Below are 20,968 nucleotides of genomic sequence, written 5' to 3'. Positions count from 1 at the left end.
CAGCACACAAGCTCTGGCCCACATTCCACAGCTTCTCCCTCTCAACTACTGCCTATCTCCAGGCCTTATAGAATTCAGCTATTATTTCCTTATTCTGGCACACTTGGGATTAGATTCTACAAGCCCAAGAACAGCAATTGCCAGAGTGGCACCTTCTTGGTTTCATCCACCAATCCCTCAACATCTTCCCTTATGCTATCATACACCTACAGAACCCTTAGAGGACCATATTACTTTAAAGAGTACTGTTGACTTGCTGGAACTAGGCTTATGTATTGTCTGACAGCACATAAAGTTACCGACATGATACACAGTAGTTACCAAATCACAAAAAACCCAAGTCAAAATCCTGACCCCCCCCCCAAAAAATCCACACACCACACCCTGGAGTTCCAATGTTCCATCTAATATTGTCCATCAATGTGCAGAATAAATTTTCATGTGCACCTGACATATGTGTACCACCAACCAAAGCATTAGCGCTCTGCAAAAAAGCTGGGTAGCATTTGAATTTCTGAGCAGCCACACAAGTGCACAGCTTACAGGGAACACTGTCTTGCAGAAAGATTTGAAGTTCACTAAATTCAAGCCACAACTGGGCAGTCACAGGAGCAATACCTAAAACTACAGGCCCTCGAGTAAATATCCTGAAAATGACCTCAACGCAGGTGTTTTGGGTATAGACAAATTCTAAACACTCAGGAGATGGTATCTTGACTAAAACTGTATGTGGTCTGAGACCCAGAGATTATCACTTTTACAGCTAAAACAGTCAAAACCCTGGATCAAGATCTATTTGCAGCTACTACTTCTGTTATTGGCAGAGTCCAAAAAAGATGCTGAAGGCTTTGTTGGTTGCCTGCAGATCAGGACTCAACAACCTTGCCAGTGTTGAATACAGATCTTTGGGCATTTAAAGAGACTGACTTTGCTCAGACAACCAAATTCAAGGCCAAATGCAAAAACCCAGAGGGTTGTCAAAGACATCACAAATCCACTCTGGAGGTGACAAAGGCACTAAATGTTGGTGAGCTTTGCAACCAATAGAAGAGGTGGCAGCCACAAACCAAGAGATGGAAAGAGAAGCATTGGTTGCAGAGCTCACCAGCAAGTCCCGCTATCTGGGCATTCAAAAAAGCGTGAAGAATTAAAAGCCAAAACAATCCACCTTCCATTCTTCTAGCTCAGGGGTTCTTATACTTATTTGATTTGGCCCCCTTCTTGTTCCTGTAGTAGTTTATACCCTCCTCCTGCCCTGAAGTACATATACCACCACCCAGCTCCGAAAGCAAAGCAGAAAGTAGCAGCTTCTGGCTAGGCAACCAGATATGAAAGTAGTGCCATAACAGAACAGAAGTAGGGGTGGTAATTCATCAATATCTCTTTTCACAGCAGACAGCCCCTCCAACAGCCAGAGCCTCACCACCTCCCAATGAGGGACTGGAGCAGTCATCTTTATCCTGGGTCCCCAGGTGCACACAGCACTTCAGCACAAGTTCCATCCACAGGGGCTGACAGCTAGAGCTCTTAAAATAGCGCACAGCTTTGTCTGAGGTTTCCACACTTCTGCTCTAACTGGACCCTTAGTCTCATCCATGCAGGTCCAAATCTTTATAAGGTTTGAAGGGGGTCAGGAAAGGGGTCACAAAAAACAAGGAGAATCCAAAATGTGATGTGAGGAGAAATAAAGTGTCACTTATTCAATGGTTGTACTGGTATCCATCATTTGCCTCAATCTTTGCCCCCTTACATTGAGCAGGAAATATGCACAAGAGGAAGCTGCAGAGAGCTACACAGGAGTATTGTCACAAAGAATAACTATTCTGCATTATCCTTGCTAAAAAGTAAACACCAGAACCACTGCTGGGACACTCCTGCCACCCTAGATGAGTCAATATTGCCTCAAAGCAAGCTATGGCATCAGAGACTGGTGAGAGGCATACCAAAGCAACATGGACACCCCTCCCCCATCCATCTTGTCATATCACTCATTAGGTTTCAATTTTTTAGAGCTTTCTGATGAAGATCAACCAAGTATTGAGACAGGTGATGGTATGGCAATTCCATTCTCCACATTTTCCCATTGTTAACTTTTTCAGAGCATACCCACCACTCTGAACAATTCCATTAGCCAAGCTCTCACATAGAAAACAAATGATTTATCACCCTTTACAAACAGCAGTGGCAGTGGCTCAAAAAACAAAACAAAAACACCACAAGTCCTTTAGGCTGCAATCCATAAGACTTTGAGCAAGTATTCCCACCATTAAAGCTCTGACTCACCTGCAGACAGCACTGGCCATTTAAAAATCATAGTAACCTGCAATGACAACCTTTTATAAAGGGATAAAGGAAGGAGAAATCTAGGTGCCAGTCTGCTGTTGCTTGTATATAGGATTTGCATTCAAGCACATTGCATTTTTGTCTTAAACGTGGAGACATTTTGCTTTAAAAATAAAGGTCTCTATTCAGCAAAAAAGCTGCTACCATAATCCTTAGGAAGTCAAAGAAGAACTGATTTACCCTTCAAAGCACAGGAGTTTCACAGGGTGCAATATAAAGTGAGGGGATTATGTGGTAGTGCTACAGCATGAACAGACATCAGTTCTGAATCCATGTGCTATTGGTGCAGAAATGATAGTTTTATCTTAAATAATAGTGAAAACATTGATCAGACTTTTCAGCAGTGTGCCATAAATCCTCCAATAGGTAAAATCCATTAGACAACCAAGGAAACATTTGTGAAAACAAGACTTTTACACTTTTTTGCCTCACATAGGAAACTTGATCCAAAAGTCCCTTCAAATCCAACCACTGTTTAATATTATAAATGCTCCTTTCCTCACAGTTTAAAAATAAAACTCTGTAACAGACTAGTGGCTAACTTATAAGTGATAGACCTCAGGATGCTGCTGCAGCCCCTGACCTGAGATTGTCTCTATCATGTACAGGATTACAGTTTCATTAGTAAACAAGGTTCCATAGAAAGCAATAAGAAAAGGAACGAATGAAGGAGAACTGAGAATTCAGACAGGCTTATCTGAATAATAAAGTAAAATTAAACAAACTTCTCTAAACTAGCACTCTTGGGACCTGATTGGTATCCAACTACGGGAGGTCAATATTGTCTAGCAACATTGGCCACACCCATGATGAGTGGACATCCAGCTAGCTAAAATCATGCCAGACCATGGATGTTGCCAGACCAGAGAGTGCTGGACTAGAGAAGGTCAACAACTGAAGTCACTGTGCGCAGTGACTTTCAAAGACTTACTTCCTGACGGAATTTCCTTTAACGTGTGCAGGGATCTGAGGGTTCACTAATATTCAAAAATTTGTTTCTGACCAAGATGTTCAAATCTAACAATATTTGTTTTATTTCATAAAACTGCCTTGGAATATTCTTTATATGGACAAGCATGAAAGTATGAAAATTACAGTTAAAAAACACCTTTTGCATTGTATCAATTGCTATAGCTCTTTGGATCCATTTTTTTAAGGTTAAAAGACAGACAGACACTTTAATACTGAAAGATGTCTAGGTAAGACAGGTCTTTATACTGAAACCTGCAGTTCTTACGGGACCCATTCATTAGAAAAGCCTAAAGAATGCTGTGCTCCATGGGGAAAGATTTCTGATAGTCTGATACAGGACTCAAGGCTCTTCACAGTGTGGTACAATTCAATTGACCCACCATACAGAACAAATATGGGAGGGGATTATATTTCAGATCAAGTTCATTATTGTTAACAAAAAAAAAAGAAAGACCATCTAGTAGCACCTTAAACACTAAATAGTTACAAGAGGCTGACAAGAACATGAGTTTGCACTTGGAAAGGAAGATGACCAACATGAGATCCTACACAGACATCAAGAACCATTAGCATCTTCATTGTTTGGTTGGTTGATAATATGTAAACCATCCAATATACCAATTCATACCATTTTCATAAGAATTAAATTTGTGAATGAAGTTAAGTTCCAACTCTTCTCTGTGTATTTGGTTTGTGGAATTGGTCTGAAACAAAACAATGACTTGGAGATCCCTTAACGAGTATCCAGGAAGATTAAAGTGTTCTCCAACAGGTTTTTGAGTGTTGCCTTTTCGGATAAATGATTTGTGTCCATTAATTCTTTCCCGTAGAGAAGGTCTTGTTTGACCAATATACAGTAAACTTCCAATAATCTGGCACCTTTAGGACCCAGGGGGTGCCAGATTATCAGATATGCCGGACTATCAGAAGGGGGGGCTATGAGGGGTCTGGAGTGGGGTGGGAGGGGATGCCACCCCAGACCGCTCATAGCTCCCCTTACAATAGTCCGGCTCTGCCCCAGGCGTCCCTGATTCAGCCGCTGCTGTCAGTTTCAGCAGCAGCTGAATCGGGGATGCCTGCAATAGAGCAGCTGGGGTGCTGCCGGGTTGGTCCCGCAGCACCGAGGGGTGGCGCTACGGCACCAACCCAGCAGCACTCCGGCTGCTCTTGGGGACGCCTGGGGCAGAGCAGCTGGAGTGCTGCCGGGTTGGTCCCGCAGCGCCAAAGGACGGCGCTGCGGGACCAACCCAGCAGGACCCCAGCTGCTCTGCCCCGGGCTTCCTGGAATCAGCCACTGATCTGTTTCAGCAGTGGCTGACTTGGGGACCCCTGGGGCAGAGCAGCTGGGGTCCTGCCGGGTTGGTCCTGCAGCGCCGAGGGGCAGCACTATGAGACCAACCCCGCAGCACCCCAGCTGCTCTGCCCCAGGAGTCCGGATTCAGCCTGCTGGTGAAACTGACGCTGCTGGTCAGTTTCAGCAGCGGCTGAATCCCACGCCTGGGGCAAAGCAGCTGGGGTGCTGCCGGGTTGGTCCTGTAGCGCCGCCCCTCGGCACTGCGGGACCAACTCGACAGCACCCAGCTGCTCTGCTCCCCGATTCCCCAATTCAGCTGCTGATCAGTTTCAGCAGCAGCTGAACGGGGGAAGCCTGCCCCGCTGCCCCAGCACTTCCGGGTTCCTGATGGTGCCGGACCATCAGGAGTCCCAGAGCATTGGATGCCGGACTAATGGAGTTTTACTGTACATTACAGTGAGGCACTGCTGGCATTTGATGGCATAGATCACATTAAATGTGCAGTTAAATAAGCCTCTCATTTGGTGGCTGATGTGGTTGGGTCCAGTGATGAAATCACTTGCATAGATGTGTGGACAGAGTTGGCACTGGGGCTGATTGCAGAGGTGGGTTCCTGGAGATTATGATGAAGGTGAAGAAGTGGGTTGTGCTCACGAAAGCTCAGAAGACCATCTACATGTTTTGTTAGTCTTTAAGGTGCTAATAACCTATTGGTTGTTTAAGTTTTTCCTGTTACAGACTAACTCAGCTATCCTCTGAAGCATTGTTGTCAAGTAACTTCAGCTACTTTGAAAAGTTGTTTGGCATTTCATGCAATATCAATAGGATACATACTGCCGGACGTTTTCAACCTCTTGTTAGAAATCATATTACACTGACATTTTATACAAGCAAAAATATTTCACCTTTGTGGGGAATAAGTATTTAGAACAATTTATTTCAATTTTATTCATTGTCAGAAGCTTTTTTGAAGATGATAAAGCAAGTAATCAATGAAGGAGCGCGAGCGTGCACACACTGATTTGGAAGAAGTGAATGGATAATAGAAGTTTTGCTTACCAATTGTCTCTCTGTATCTTCTGTAAATCAATTTAAACTACATAGATCGATGTTTGTCAAAATGAAGGGTGAACTGCAATCAGTTCTTAAAGTAGTAGAAGCCCTCTGACAGAATTCTAGAAGGAAGCAATTTTCAATACAGGCAGTCCCCGACTTATGCGGATCCGCACTTACGAACGGGGCTTTTCTCGCCCCGCAGCAGACCAGGGAAACAGGAGCAAAGGAGCAAAGCCACACGGGCGGCGGGGTCCCTCCGCCTGTGCGGCTTTGCTCGGGTCTCCCTGGTCTGCTGGGATGGGAGGGGGCGCAGCTAGTGTGCCCCCCCTCCCCCGAGCAGACCAGGCTTTTGTTGCGGGACGCCTCGGGTAGAGCAGCTGGGGTGCTGCCGGGTTGGTCATATGGGAACCTACCGGGCAGCGCCCCAGCTGTTCTGTCCCAGGCTCCACATTCAGCAGCTGTTGAAACTGATCAGGCTGATTCCAGGAAGCTGGGGGCAGAGCAACTCTGCCTCCGGCTTCCTGTAGTCAGCCCCTGGTCAGTTTCAGTGACAGCAGCTGAATCTGGAGCCAGTTCCGACTTACATACAAATTCAACTTAAGAACAAACCTATAGTCCCTATCTTGTACGTAACCCGGCTACTGCCTGTATTGAGTCCTCTAGTCTAGCTCTCAAACACTTCATACAATTCTCAACACTGAGCTTGATAAATGAAACTGAAAATTTTATAGACCCTAGAATGATCATATAGAGAGAGAGAGAGAGAATGCACATTTACAGTATGGTGGATTATTCTTAATGGACATTTTCACCAATTTCATCCATCTCTATTTATCTGATAGATTACCAATGCCTAGGTGTGTTTTAAGCAAAGCACTCAATATTAACTAAAGCCAATAACCTGTTCACTTTTTACTGATCAGAGCTGAAAAGATGGCATGACATTACATTTTTCAAGTTAAAGTAAAGAAAACCCCACAGGACAACATCTTATACGACCAGTTTGATTTTCAGCATGGAGGCAGGTTTTCTAGCCAACCAGGGAAGGGGGAAAAACCTTAGTTAATATAGCAGCATTAATGGGAGTGTTGAAGTGCATCCGGTAACCATTATTGCTATTCCTTAAACTATGTTTCCAAAAAAAAAAAAAAAAAAAAATTCCCACACAAATGTGTTACTGAAATACCAAAAGCGGTGTACTATCACACCTATGATGTTAGTCTGAATAGGAAACAAAATACTAAAGAAGCTCCCACCCACTATTGTGCTTATCAGTGGGCTTTATCAACACACAAACATGGGAAGAATAAAACCATTGTCACAGAAAAAGCTTATGTCAACATAAAATATCCAGGTGGTTGAAGTGAGGGACAAATTACCCAATAATACAAGTGTGTTTAAAAAAAAAAAAGAGGACACAGAAGGTTATACTCCTCACTATTACTGGAAATAGCAGTACCATTGTCAAGCTTATCTCTGTATAAACTCTTGTTAAATAGAGAGGTTAGTGAAGCAATTTAGTTTTTCCCTCTCCCTTATTTATCGGGAAGAGGACTTCTCGTCCTATACTTGTCAAGCAGTCACCCATAATAATGTAGGGAATCTGATTTACCAAATTACACTCCAGTGTATTAGTGTGCTATTATCATGGGCAAACTTGAATGCTGAACAGCTTTAATTATGATTTTCACATACAAACGTATATATCAAATGCCCCAAAGGCAAATTAGAAATGTGATAATGAATTGCAGTTTATAAGATGACAAGAGAAAGTTAAGATAGGTAGGGGATGAGAAATTAAAAAAAAAAAAAAAAAAAGTTAGAAGTGTTTAAAACCAGAGCTTGAAAATATGTAAATTATTCCTAACGTGGAAAGCAGATAATAAATACAAATGGCATTAAAAATATAAAAAGAATGAACAATTTTAGGGCACATAATTTAAAGGGCCTGCAAAAGCTAAAATCTATTTCTGGAAGAGGAAACAAGCAGTACACATACTACATACCATTAATATTCTGCCTCTATTAATATTGTAGATTTCACATAACTTCCTCCTACTTTTCTGTATGCTCATAGGTTAAGACATTTGAGCAGAGTTATGCCATTTTTTTAATTTCTGTATTTGACATCTCCCACATCATCTGTGAAAACTTGGACTGTTTTTGCAAATCAGAGACTTAGCTTTTTGTTCAAAATATTTTTTTAAAGCTTCTGTTGTTAAAGAAACTGCAAAAGAACATTTAGTACTCCTTCTGCTGGCTGCTTAGCAGCAGCTAGATACTGCTCCAAAAGCTGTGATTGCTGGGTTATGTGGCACGCATGAGCACAGAGATGTGTGTGAAGTTAAAGTACTATTTTATTATTTAAAAAAAAAAGGGAAAGTGACAATCCATCCCTCTAAATATTAACCCTCTAAATCCATGGCATCCAAATCTGAAGCAGTAGTCACTAGAGCGGCTACTGCTATAGCGAACAAGCCCCACACAACTGACCAAATAGCCACATTTGGCCAATGGCTAGCCCGTTAGTCACCATAGCTCTAAGTATTTGTGTATCACTAGCACTCTGCTGAAAGTCAGTCAATAAATCACTATTGCTTATCAAAATGTGTGACCATTGTATTGCCTTCTCCGCTATGTTACTGATTCAAATCCAAGGAGTTTCAGTAATCAAGGAGTTTACCTTTGTGGAATTAATTAGTATTTTTGGTATGGTTTGTTAGAGGCTAACAAAAAAAATGTAGATGGTATCATGAGTTTTTGTGGACACAACTTTCATGGGCTGTGCTCATGAAAGCTTGTGACACCATCTACATTTTTTGTTAGTCTCTAAGGTGCTGCAGGACTATTCGCTGTTTTTTTACATTTTTTTCCAGTTACAGACTAACACGGCTTCCCCTCTGAAACTTCTATATTGAAGGACTGACACGCATTCAAACAGAGTATGATCATGTCTGCATGCAAGGTTCTTTTCTATTATATAGCTTGACTGTTCTTTTATGAAAGTGAGGACAATTTAAAGGAATGCGGTACATTTTATTTCAAAGGGAGATAAAGTAAATGTCACTGTCTAAAAGAAGAGGTGTCATTTCATTCTGCAGGCTCACTGCTGTTCCTTTCTACTGAACATATGACAACAGAAGCTCAGTATTTTATCAAGTTAAAATACCATTAAAAGCCTGATTTAAGAGACAAAGCAATACATAGTTAAATTTTTAATGTGCGGCCTTAAATAAGGAGTTCCTTTTGCAATGAAGGCAACACAAGACATAATTGAAGCATTGCCCCTAACTTCAGTTCCCTCCACATGCAAAAACCTCTAAATGTAAGTACACTGGGTTTTTAACTCAAGTTGACTGACATCAAAGCAGGAACTGGCTAAAACTTAAGTGAGCACAGCACATCAGCTGGTAATACAAACATTGTACAGTCTAGACATAGGCTAATATTGCTCAAGTGCTGTGAGTTCCTAAGTTACCTTCCCAGAATTCCCCCTGTGCCCTGAAAAAAGATAAAATCTCCCACATCACTGGGAAAAGATTCAGAAAAGTGACTCAGGTTACTATTAGCTCATTATAGGCAAATAACAGATTTTCCATTTCTGGCAATTCGGGTGTGGAGGGAAATCGTTATTCAGGATCAAACTAAACATTTAGATTTTGACTATGTTAAAGTGTTGGAGTACTTTTATCCAACATATGAAAATCCTGGAACAAAAATTCACTTATCAGAATTTAAAAAAAAAAAAAAACTTCTTTAAAAAACAATCAGAGGAGTAGCCATGTTAGTCTGGATCTGCAAAAGCGACAAGGAGTCCTGTGGCACCTTATAGACTAACAGATGTATTGGAGTGTGGTGGACCGGGCCGTGTCTGGGCACAGCTTAGGGCGTCCGCTCAGGGCGAATTGCTCAAATCCGGGGCTCTTTACAGTCCCCCTGACTGGCGACCTCTCCAAACAGGCCACAAACCAGTCTCACAGAGCGCTTCAGCTGCCTGCCTGAAGCCTCCCGAGCAAAACCCCTCCGACACCCCAGCAATATCCGTGCCCCAGATGGCCCCGGGCCTATACACAGGTGGGGGGTCCTAGCACCCAATCCCACCTACCCCGAACAAGTTCTGTCCGGTTCCAAGAAACCAGCCACAGATCCCTGGTCAATTTACCCTCTGGACCTTACCCACAAATCACGCTGGGCCAATCCTTTAGAATCTATATCTAAAGGTTTATTATTACAGGAAAGAAAAGCATGAGAGTAAGGTTATTAAAGTACAGTACGTTACATGCACCGAATCTCCCAGTTCTCGATGCAGGCTCTAGCAGAGATGTTGCAGCTGCTGGTTTAAAAGTTCTTATTGCACATCCTACGATCAGGATGGGTTCACAGGTCTTCCGGGCTCTTCAATCCCTGCAGTGCTGCCTCTGGGATGAAGTGCTGAGCTGAGAACAAAATGGCATCGACCACATGGCCTCTTTATACTCCTTCCTGGCCTCTTCTAGTATGTAGCAGGTCACCTGGTCCTCAGCCTCTCTCTCTTCCCTGCTGGCTGCTCTCAGGACAGCCCCCATTCTTTGGGTGTGTCTTTGGCCCATTGAGAACCATTGTCCCACAGGTAATTAGCAAGTCCACAGGCTCCATAGGCTCGGCCCTGCCCAATGCTTAACCACATGCAGGGAAATCTTCAGTTTCCACACAGAGTACAGATCTACACACACAGACATTATACACTCACATAAACAGTGTACACAGGATCAGAAAACAACAAGCTCCCATTCAATACCCCACATGGCTCCCTTTCATACAGATTTCTGGGGCCAATACCCCCACCTAGGGGTGCAGCAGCGATCTGGCTGCTTCCCTCCAATTTGGTAACGTGACATGGAGCATAAGCTTTCATGGGCAAAGACCCACTTTGTCAGATGCAAGTTTATGCTCCAATACACCTGTTAGTCTATAAGGTGCCACAGGACTCCTTGTCGTCTTTAAAAAAAAGTGTCAGAACATTTAGATTTTAAGGTGGGTTCCCCCACCTTAAAAAAAAAAAAAAAAAAAAAAAAAAAAAAAGAGAGAGAACACACTTCTGGCAAATATGCAAAATGTTTCAGTGTCAGATATATACTTTTGACAAACCCCAAGAGACTTTTGCATCATCTCAGTCAATATATTTCAAATAAACCTTCAATATAAGGCAATATGTGCTTGTGTTATTGTTGTGTGCAAATTAAGATTTCCTCTGTGTACTTATACCTAGTACTATAGTATCAACACTATCCCACTGCCCTCAGCATTATCAAAAACTGGAATTACATCAAGTCAATGTATCAAGATTAAAAAAAAAAGTGAATGCAAAAGTTGTCAGTTCATATCAATAGAATCCCCAACATGGAATGAAAACCTTACCTACACATTATGAAGACTAACTATCACATTCATTTAAAAAAAAAAGGGAGGGGGGGCTCTTTTCTGATTTATTCACTTCTCATTCTGTAACCCTGATATACTCAGCTCCTGTGTCTATTTTTATCCTCCCCTATCCCAACACTACATACAGTACTTCTGTCCCTTGCCTCAGCCCAATTGCCCAACTTGACAGTAGCGATGTAAAGGGTTAACCTTTTACCTAGTAAGCATCAGCATTACTAGTATGCTTACCCAATAACTGGTTAACCAGAAGCCCAGCCAAATAGGCCCCCCCACCCATGATGCCTGGCCTGGCAGGAGGAGCCCACAGTACAGCAGGCCCGGATGGACTGAAGCAGTCCCCTTCTAGATATTCCAAAGGAATGCAGTGTCTGTTCTCACAGCTTAACCTAAGGAGGCAGAGGTACTGAATGTAAAATAAATATTATTTAATTATATACAATGTTGCTGCAGCCTCATACTACAGAGTTCTGTGTAAGCTCCAAGTTGGTCTCTCTCACCAACAGAAACGTTAGTCCAAACAAAGATAGCAGCTCATCCACCCTGTCTCACTTGATTAGCTAGTTAGGTATTGAAGAAGAAAAAAAAGTTTGACCATCTGGCTAAAAGTTCCTTTCCCCTCTCAGTTGTTCAGTCTTCAGGGTTCAAAAAAAGAACTAGAAAATGCATGGAGGATAGGTCCATCACTGCTTATTAGCCAGGGTGGGCAGAAATGGTGCCCCTAGCCTCTATTTTTCAGAGGCTAGAAATTGGTTACAGGGGAGGGATCAGTTAACCACCCAGTTCATTCCCTCTGGGGTACCTGGCATTGGTCAATGTTGGAAGACAGGATACTGGGCTACATGGACTTTTGGTTTGATCCAGTGTAAGTATTCAGAATGGAGAACATAAGAACAGCTAAGTAATTTCATTAATTCTCCAGCCACCATAGGAAGACTTCTTGACTAGGCAGAATCTGCATTTCTAGAATACGGGTTTTTCCTTTTTATTTCTTTTGGGACGTCTTTAAACACCACAAAGCAGCAAGAAGAGAGCACAAGGCAAGTTTTGCAGGACACCTTGAAGCCTTTCCTCATTAGCTGTTCAGATAACTCAGCGTTTTAGTCCAAACTTCACCACCATAAGTAGAGAGCTGAAGCGAGTTAAAAAAAAGTTTAACTATGCCAAAAGTCATTTTGTTTATTATAAAGTCTCAGTATTAATGTGAAGTTCATGTATATTTGGACAGTTTGAGCTATCCCCATTGATAGTCCAGTCTAAATAATATTTGCTAATTTCCATACAAGTGAATATTTAGATACACATGGTGTACCAGTGTGTATAGAAAGAGAAAGAACAGAGATCTTGCATCAGGAAGTATTTTACATACTAGGCAAAGTACTACAGGTGCTTGCGTAGCCAAACATGGAAGTCACTGTAACCTCTATCATGTTTAATACAGATTTGTACAATAATAAACATATGTAATTTGTACAATAATAAACAGCACTTCAATAGAAGTTTTCATACATTAATAATCAAAATACAATAATAAACATAGCACTTCAATAGAAGTTTTCATACATTAATAATCAAAATACTCTTGTGAGGGGGAGGTAAATATTAGAATTCTAATTTTACATGAGGCAAAAAAAAAAAAAAAAAAGCAGAGAAGTCATACACTTTGGGCAAAGTCACAGACTCAGCAATAGAGAAGTAACCAAGCCTCCTGGATATGACTGCCCTTTTGCACTCTGAATCCGTTAACTTTCTGAAGATCCAATCCTGCAAGCCCTTACTTATGGCAGTAGTCTCGTGGGAACCGTCTCCATGAAAAAACAAACTATTTATCTGAATTAGAGTTTACAAGAATCAGGTCTTTGAACAGAAATTATTGGTCACTACCAGAGGAATTATTCGCTGGCCATTTCTACTACTTTTAATCTCAACCAAACCAGTTAAAGAAGCCTTGATAAACATGGTGCCATCACTATTCATGCAATATCCCTAGGATCACAAGGTCTGAGCCAATCTCTTACCATATTACATAGACTTTATTGTGGATAAAGTAATTATATTTGCATAGTCAAGGCTCGACAAACCGTGGCGAGATCTACTTGCCAGCCCTGCACCGCACATGCACCAGACTGGGACTGTGCATGCGCGCAGCGCCGGCCAACGGAGCGACCAGCTGAAATCTACTCACCACGGGCGAGTAGGAACAGTGATTTGTCGAGCCCTGTGCATAGTGATCCCAGATGTCACGCTGGAGGGGTGGGGAAGCCAACATGCCAATTTAGTCCCTCTCTGCTCCCTGTCATCCCTCAACTTGCCTGCTCCTCCGCCGCCCGACCCTCTTCCATCTCCACAGGCTGGTTAGTGCAGGCGGGGGCCTGGTCCCAAACTAGAAGGGATGGGGGAAGACGTGGTACAAGCTCCTGTGCCCGGGGTCAGGCTCAGCTGTGTGCCAAGTTGGGAGCCCTGCGGCAGGCAGGAAGATGTGCAAATTTTGCCTTTGCCCCCAGGCACGTAATACCATCGCGATGCCTCTATATTTGCAGAACAGCCACTGTGCACAACACACTAGACACTGGACACATTTAGAGGGTGAGCCATTGTACGTAAGGTAGGGAGTTAACTAGTGCGAACTGTTCCTACAGACAGCTATCTGGCAGTGCTGCTCACACCGCTGGCTTGTGGGTATTATTGACTATAACAACTGGTGAACCCAACTTCTAGGTACAAAGGAAGAAGCGGCAACTCGTTGTGACCCGCAGAGTCACTAGGCCGGTCACAGCCATCTGCCCCTCCGACTGCAGCCCCCTCAGTGTCCGTGCGCCCAGGGGCAGCTACTTTACCTCATAACCCGGCGCCGGGCCGCGCGTGCTCGCGGCTCTTACCTTGCCCTGGGTCCTGAGGTATCGCTGCAGGGCCTGCCGGGTGAGGTCCCGGACGCGGAGCCGCCCGTCCTTACAGGGCACCACGATGCCGGTCCTCCCGAAGGAAACCGTCACTTTCATCCCGCCCCGAGCCCCCCCGGCCTTGGCTGGAGCGCTGGGCCCGGCCTGTCCCGGAGCGAGGGAGCGAAGCGCCAGCGGGGCCCGGCCGGCTGCCCGCAGCCCCTCCCCGCGGGACAACGGGGCGGGCCCCCGGCGCGAGCTTCGCCCCGGGCCGGGCGGGGGGGGGGGGGCGGCTCCTCCTCGCGCGGCTCCGGGCCCCCCGCGAACTCGGTGCCGCCCGCCCGGGCCGCGGCTCCCACAGCCGGGAGGGGAACTTCGTGCGGTGCCTCCGCTCCCGCCGGGCCGGGCCTGCCCGGCTCTTAAAGGGGCCGCAGCCCCGAGACACTGGCTTAGCAGTCGGGTCAGGGCCTGGCGCCACGGCAAGCCAGTGCCCAGTGCCGATCTCTCCCGGCTAGCACACCCCGCACCGCTACACCCCACTGCACCGCAACACCCCCCCGCACAGCTACACCCCACCGCACCGCTACACCCCCCCACACCGCTACACCCCACTGCTACACCCCCACCACACCGCTACACCCCCCCGCACAGCTACACCCCACCGCTACACCCCACCGCACTGCTACACCCCCACCACACCACTACACCCCACCGCTACACCCCCACCACACCACTACACCCCACTGCACCGCTACACCCCCCCGCACAGCTACACCCCCACCACACCACTACACCCCACCGCTACACCCCCACCACACCACTACACCCCACTGCACCGCTACACCCCCCCGCACAGCTACACCCCCACCACACCACTACACCCCACCGCTACACCCCCACCACACCACTACACCCCACTGCACCGCTACACCCCCCCGCACCGCTACACCCCCACCACACCACTACACCCCCCCGCACCGCTACACCCCCCCGCACCGCTACACCCCACTGCTACACCCCCACCCCACCGCTACACCCCACCGCTACACCCCACCGCACCGCTACACCGCACCGCTACACCCCACCGCTACACCCCCACCACACCACTACACCCCCACCGCACAGCTCTCACACAGCTACACCCCACCGCACAGCTCTCACACTGCTACACCCCACAGCACAGCTCTCACAAAGCTACACAACCCCCACACAGATGCCTTGCCGTGGTGGTGCATGTTCCCAGTGGAGGCCATGTTCAAAGGATCCCACCTGTGGGCCGCATGTTGAGTAGCCCTGATATGCAGGCAGTCCCCGGGTTACGTACAAGATAGGGACTATAGGTTTGTTCTTAAGTTGAATTTGTATGTAAGTTGGAACTGGTACATGTTGTACCCCAGGTGTCCCCGATTCAGCTGCTGCTGAAACTGACCAGCAGCTGACTACAGGAAGCCTGAGGCACAGCTGCTTTGCCCCAGGCTTCCTGGAATCAGCCGCTGGTCAGTTTCAGCAGCGGCTGACTTGGGGACACCTGGGGCAGAGCAGCTGCGGTGCTGCCGGGTTGGTCCAGTAGCGCTGCAGGACCAACCCAGTAGCACCCCGGCTGCTCTGTCCCAGGCGTCCAGATTCAGCCGCTGTTGAAACTGACCAGCAGCGGCTGAATAGGACACGCCTGGGGCAGAGCAGCTGGAGTGCTGCTGGGTTGGTCTGGTAGCGCAGACCCTCGCGCTACTGGACCAACCCGGCAGCACCCCAGCTGCTCTACCCCAGCTGCTCTGATCAGTTTCAACAGCGGCTGAATCTGGATGCCTGGGACAGAGCAGCTGGGGCGCTGCCGGGTAGGTCCCCGCAGCGCCGCACCTCGGCGCTGTGGGACCAACCCGGCAGCCCCCCAGCTGCTCTACCCCAGGCGTCCTGATTCAGCCGCTGCTGAAACTGACCAGCAGTGAGAAAAGCCTGGTCTGCTGGGGGGGGGGGGGGGCGCACTAGCTGCGTCTTCCCCTCCCCCCCAGCAGACCAGGCTTTTCTCGCCACGGAGGACGGGGGCGGCGGGACCACAGCGGCGCGTCTCGGCGGTCTGCTGGGGGGGGCGCAGCTAGTTTGGGGTTCCCTCACCCCGTTCTTAAGTAGGGATCCGACGTAAGTCGGATCCACGTAACCCAGGGACTGCCTGTATAGGGTTTACAGTTAGATTCAGTGGCTCTTATCACCCTCACTATAAAACTGTTCCAGCACAGTTTCTTCATGAAATGCTGAGGGAGATTAAAGAGGCTATCAAAATAAAAAAATAATAGTAGGAGATTTCAACTACCCAATATTGACTGGGTACACATCACCTCAGGATGGGATACAGAGATAAAATTTCTTGATACCTTAAATGACTGCTTCTTGGAGCAGCTGGTTCTGGAACACACAAAGGGAGAGACAATTCTTGATTTAGTCCTAAGTGGAGTGCAGGATCTGGCCCAAGAGGTAAATATAACTGGACCACTTGGAAATAGTGACCATAATGTAATAAAATTTAACATCCCTGTGGTGGGAAAAACATCTCAGCAGCTCAACACTGTGGCATTTAATTTCAGAAAGAGAAATTACAGAAAAATGAGGAGGTTAGTTAAGCAGAAATTAAAAGGTACAGGGACAAAAGTAAATCCCTGCAAGCTGCATGGAAACTTTTCAAAGACACCGAAATAGTTTCTTCCACTATTTGATCTGAGGAAGTGGGTCTGGCCCACGAAAGCTCATCACCTAATAAACCATCTTGTTAGTCTTTAAAGTGCTACATTGTCCTGCATTTTGCTTCAACCAGCCCAGACTAACACGGCTACATTTCTATCACCGTAATAGAGGTCCAATTTAAATGTATACCCCAAATTCAAAAACACATTAAGAAAACCAAAAAAGTGCCGCTGTGGCTTAACAACCAAGTAAAAGAAGCAGTGAGAGATAAAAAGGCATCATTTAAAAAGTGGAAGTTAAATCCTAGTGAGGAAAATAGAAAGGAGCTTTGTCAAATTAAAGAACTCCAATGTGAAATTGCAGAACTATTAACTGTGGTTTGTAACCTCTCCTTACAATCAGCTTCTGTACCTAATAACTGGAAGATTGCTAATGTCACACCAATATTTAAAAAGAGCTATAGAGGTGATTCTGGCAATCACAGACTGGTAAGTCTAACGTCTGTACTGGGCAAATTAGTAAACAATAGTAAAGAATAAAATTGTCAGACACATAGATGAACATAATTTGTTGGGGAAAAGTCAACATGGTTTCTGTAAAGAGAAATCATGCCTTTCTAATCTACTAGAGTTCTTTGAGGGGTCAGCAAACGTGGACAAGGGGAATCCAGAGGATATAGAGTACTTAGATTTCAATAAAGCCTTTGACATGGTACCTCATCAAATGCTCTTAAGTAAAGTTAGTTGTCATGGGATGAGAGCGTATGTCCTCTCGTAGATTGATAACTGGTTAAAAGACAGGAAACAAAGAGTAGAAATAAACGATAAGTTTTCAGAATGGATAGAGGTAACTAGTGGTGTCCTCCAAGGGTCTGTACTAGGACCAATCCTATTCAACCTATTTATAAATGATCTGGTGTAAGGGGTAAACAGTGAGGTGAAAAATTTGCAGATGACACTAAACTGCTCAAGATAGTTAAGATCAAAGCAGACTGTAAAGGGCTTCAAAAAAATCTCACAAAACTAAGTGATTGGGTAACAATATGGCAAACTAAATGCAGTATCGGGTAGAAATCGCAATGAATCCAGGGCAAAATTATTTGACTTTGAGGTTCAAAGAATCTCAAAGTGAAATATTGGGAAGAGGTGATGGTGGTAAAGTCACACGAACTCAGGCAACGGACACAACCAAAAGAGAGACAAGGTAGGTGAGGTAATTTCCTATGCTGTTATAGAAGGAGAGGTTTCTGTCACACCGTCTGTCACAGAGAACATCTGAGAAGACTTGAGAAGTTTCTAGGGAGACGCAGGCCCCCAGCCCCACCTACAGCCGCACCCCCTCCACTGAGGCCCGGCCCCCACCATGGGGAGGAGAAGAGCATGAGTGTGTGTGCCCCAGTATCCCTGGAGCAGTAGGGAAGGAAGAGGACACACGGCCCAGCCTCCCCGCCCCAGGGAGCAGCAGGGAGGAAGGAAGCCACATACACATGCCCCTCCCCCACCCTGGGGAGGAGAGGAGCACCACACCCCAGCATCCTCAGAGCAGCAGGGAGGGAAGAGGCCACATGGCCCAAGCCTCCCCGTCCCCAAGAACAGCAGGGCGGGAGCCAGCCCATGCCTCCCCAACCCCAGGAACAGCGGGCCAGGAGGAGGCCACATGGGAGGGGTAATGCTAATATCTTTACAAGATAATAACTACCGCCCATTGTTTCTCTAATATCCTCGGATCAACATGGCTACAATATTGCATATAACAAAGAAAAGATTTCAATTCCTGGTGAACTGAAAGTAGCAGATTTTGCACAACTTTCTATTGACTCTAGGAATGTCTGCCACAAGACTATTGCATTTTAGAACTAGAAAAAACAAAACAAATCATTTAAAGCAGCCACTGAAAATATAGTAGTTCTGGTGTTGCAAGCGTTGAACATGTATGAACCTGAACAATCATGCCCAATATTTACAAGAATGATTATTGTTATAACAATTATCCAAGTCCTTGATCACTGGGGAAATTGATTACCTGGAAAAAATTACTCGTCCAAGTTGCACTTCAGAATTCCAAACCAGCATTAACAGGATCAGATACACATTTGACATCCACCAGCTCAAAAATCTGTAGAAGGGAACAGGATAGTAATTATGGCGCAGGGGAGTAGGTGTTAACCTTTTGCCTAAGTTATGTTATTTTAACCCAGCATTTTAAAGACATATTATTAAAATTCTCTCTTCACAAATGTATAGACGTAGGGAACATTGATGTTTATGTTTTTTTAAAGCTAAGCAGATGGAGTTTTAACTAATTAGAATGGAATCATTTCTCTTAGCTTGGACAGCAAAAGTCAATGAAGTCAGTCTCCCTTCCAGGTTCTTAGGGCCACCATGTTTCCTTTTTAACAAATAATAATCCTTCTGCAGTGTATTTTGTTTTTTTCAGACATGTTTTAGTAGAATTCAAAAATAATTGGGGAAGCATTTCTGTAGTTGGTAAGTTTTATAAGGCTAATGTATTACAAAATTTAAACATGGGTCAAATTTAAAGTGGATGAGCTACCTTTAATACATTAATACGGCCTTGCGAAAAGCAAGTTAATAGTTGTGAGTACGTCTAGACTGCTTGCCTTTTTCGACAGAGGCTTTGTCGACAGATACTGTCAACAAAACCTCTGTCGAAAAAGAGTGTCTAGACTACAACCAGTACTGTCGACAAAGCAAGCCACTTTTTCGAAAAAGTCTAGATGCTCTCTTTCGAAAAAGCACAGTTTGCATCAAATAGCACCTTTTCTTCAACAGAGTACTATCGGAAAAAGGCGTTATTCCTCATAGAATGAGGTTTACCGCTGTCAACAAAACTGCCGTGTTCTGTCGACTTACTGTCGACAGAACACAGCAGTAGTGTAGATGCAGGTATAGTTTTGTCGACAAAAGCCCTCTTTTGTCGACAAAACCCTGTAGTCTAGACACGCCCTGTGATGCAATCCTTAGAACAATTGGGACCAAATTCTTTGTTATCTAATTCCATTAATGTCAATGGATGTAGGCCAGTAGAGAATCTGGCCTTTTATAACTAGATAGTCCTGGACCTAAAAATGTGTGTGATTGAAACATACAGTATTATATGAACGGCAATACTAGGTAGATTAGTGTGAGCCAGAGTAAGGCAATTCATGAGCCTAGGTTCAATGTAACACAGAGCTCCTCCATGGCCCTCTTTCCCCTACTTGAATGGCAGTAGAAACACATCAGTGAAACAAAAGCAAAGGAACAGAGTTTCCTTCTTTCGTCCCTTCTCCCACCTATCAGAAGCACCACTCCTTTCTCTCCAGGTGGTAGCAAGATGACCCCCAGTACTTTCGGCAGCATTCAAGGTTTGTCTGCTTGGGTGAGTGGGCTGAGTTCACGCTGCTCTTCTCCTGCCATACCCAGAGTCATATGCTGAATTAGTCTTGGCAGGGCCTTCCAAATCAGTGGGTATTTGAGTTAGCAGCTTAGGAAGATGAATGAGGCAATTCAGACATCTCAGAGCAGTTATTTCAGGCTCTCTGCAGATTCAGGCAGATATTGTATCAGCTACAGCTGAGTCCCTGAGTCATGTTTGCATGTTTTCCATCCTCAGCCAATGGGAAGGAAGGGGAGAGGGTTTTTGTGGGTTTTTTTAAATGAATACCAAGATTCTATTATAATCACATGGCCCCAGAACCTAGGTCTTTGGGCACTGGTCTATGTCTTAATTCAGTCCTGGTTATAGATTACAGTTTGCACCATTCTGTCTATTTTGTCAGCATTTTAATCTTATTCAAATGATAAGGGAACAAATATAAATTTCCAACATTTTGTATTAATGGCAACTACGTGTCATCCCATGGGATTTGATAGGCGCTGTCCCTCAGGGATCACTTTCATCTCCATGTAGTTCAATGTAACAGAGGCCAGCAAACTGACATAGTACACTGATAATATGCAACAGTATATGTGCTGTTCAATCTTTATCCTGTTGGAATGTGGGGCCAAAAATTCTAGTGGGTTATGTTGGAAGTAGCCTATTCTCAGCCCAAGAAAAAAGGGCCAAGAAAAAAATAAGCAATAATTTACAAAGGAATTACATTAGAGAAAACAGCCTATTACAAAGCTGCACCCTCAGTTTTGATGTTTGGCAACTCTTTCACTTTTAAAATAAATATTATTAATTAAAACAAATACATGGGTATACATTGGCCAAGTTACAGCAAATACAAGGGCTGATGTTACCAGCCAAAAATATGTCTGTAAACTGAACAATTAATGAAACATGTAATGTATAAAATAACAAAGGAAAACAGCAGTAAAAACTG

At 44.9% G+C, this 20,968-nt stretch overlaps 1 protein-coding gene across 6 annotated transcripts in view; it reads right to left on the bottom strand.

Moving 5' to 3' along the window:
• The window catches only part of PARD3B (par-3 family cell polarity regulator beta), a 604,960-nt gene extending 590,623 nt beyond the window's left edge, over positions 1-14,337 (bottom strand). For 4 of the 6 annotated variants that reach the window (XM_075934324.1, XM_075934322.1, XM_075934323.1 and 1 more), the window contains exon 1: positions 13,963-14,337. In XM_075934324.1, the coding sequence (XP_075790439.1) occupies positions 13,963-14,082 (120 nt within the window). In that variant the 5' untranslated portion in view covers positions 14,083-14,337. The remainder of the gene's footprint in view (positions 1-13,962) is intronic. The other 2 variants (XM_075934321.1, XM_075934327.1) reach the window with 1 other exon arrangement.
• Positions 14,338-20,968: the final 6,631 nt, after the last annotated feature.

This window comes from Pelodiscus sinensis, chromosome 7, assembly GCF_049634645.1.
Source record: "Pelodiscus sinensis isolate JC-2024 chromosome 7, ASM4963464v1, whole genome shotgun sequence".
Lineage (NCBI taxonomy): Eukaryota > Metazoa > Chordata > Testudines > Trionychidae > Pelodiscus > Pelodiscus sinensis.
Note: the sequence above shows the minus strand (reverse complement) of the source record. Positions and strands in the feature narration are given on the sequence as shown.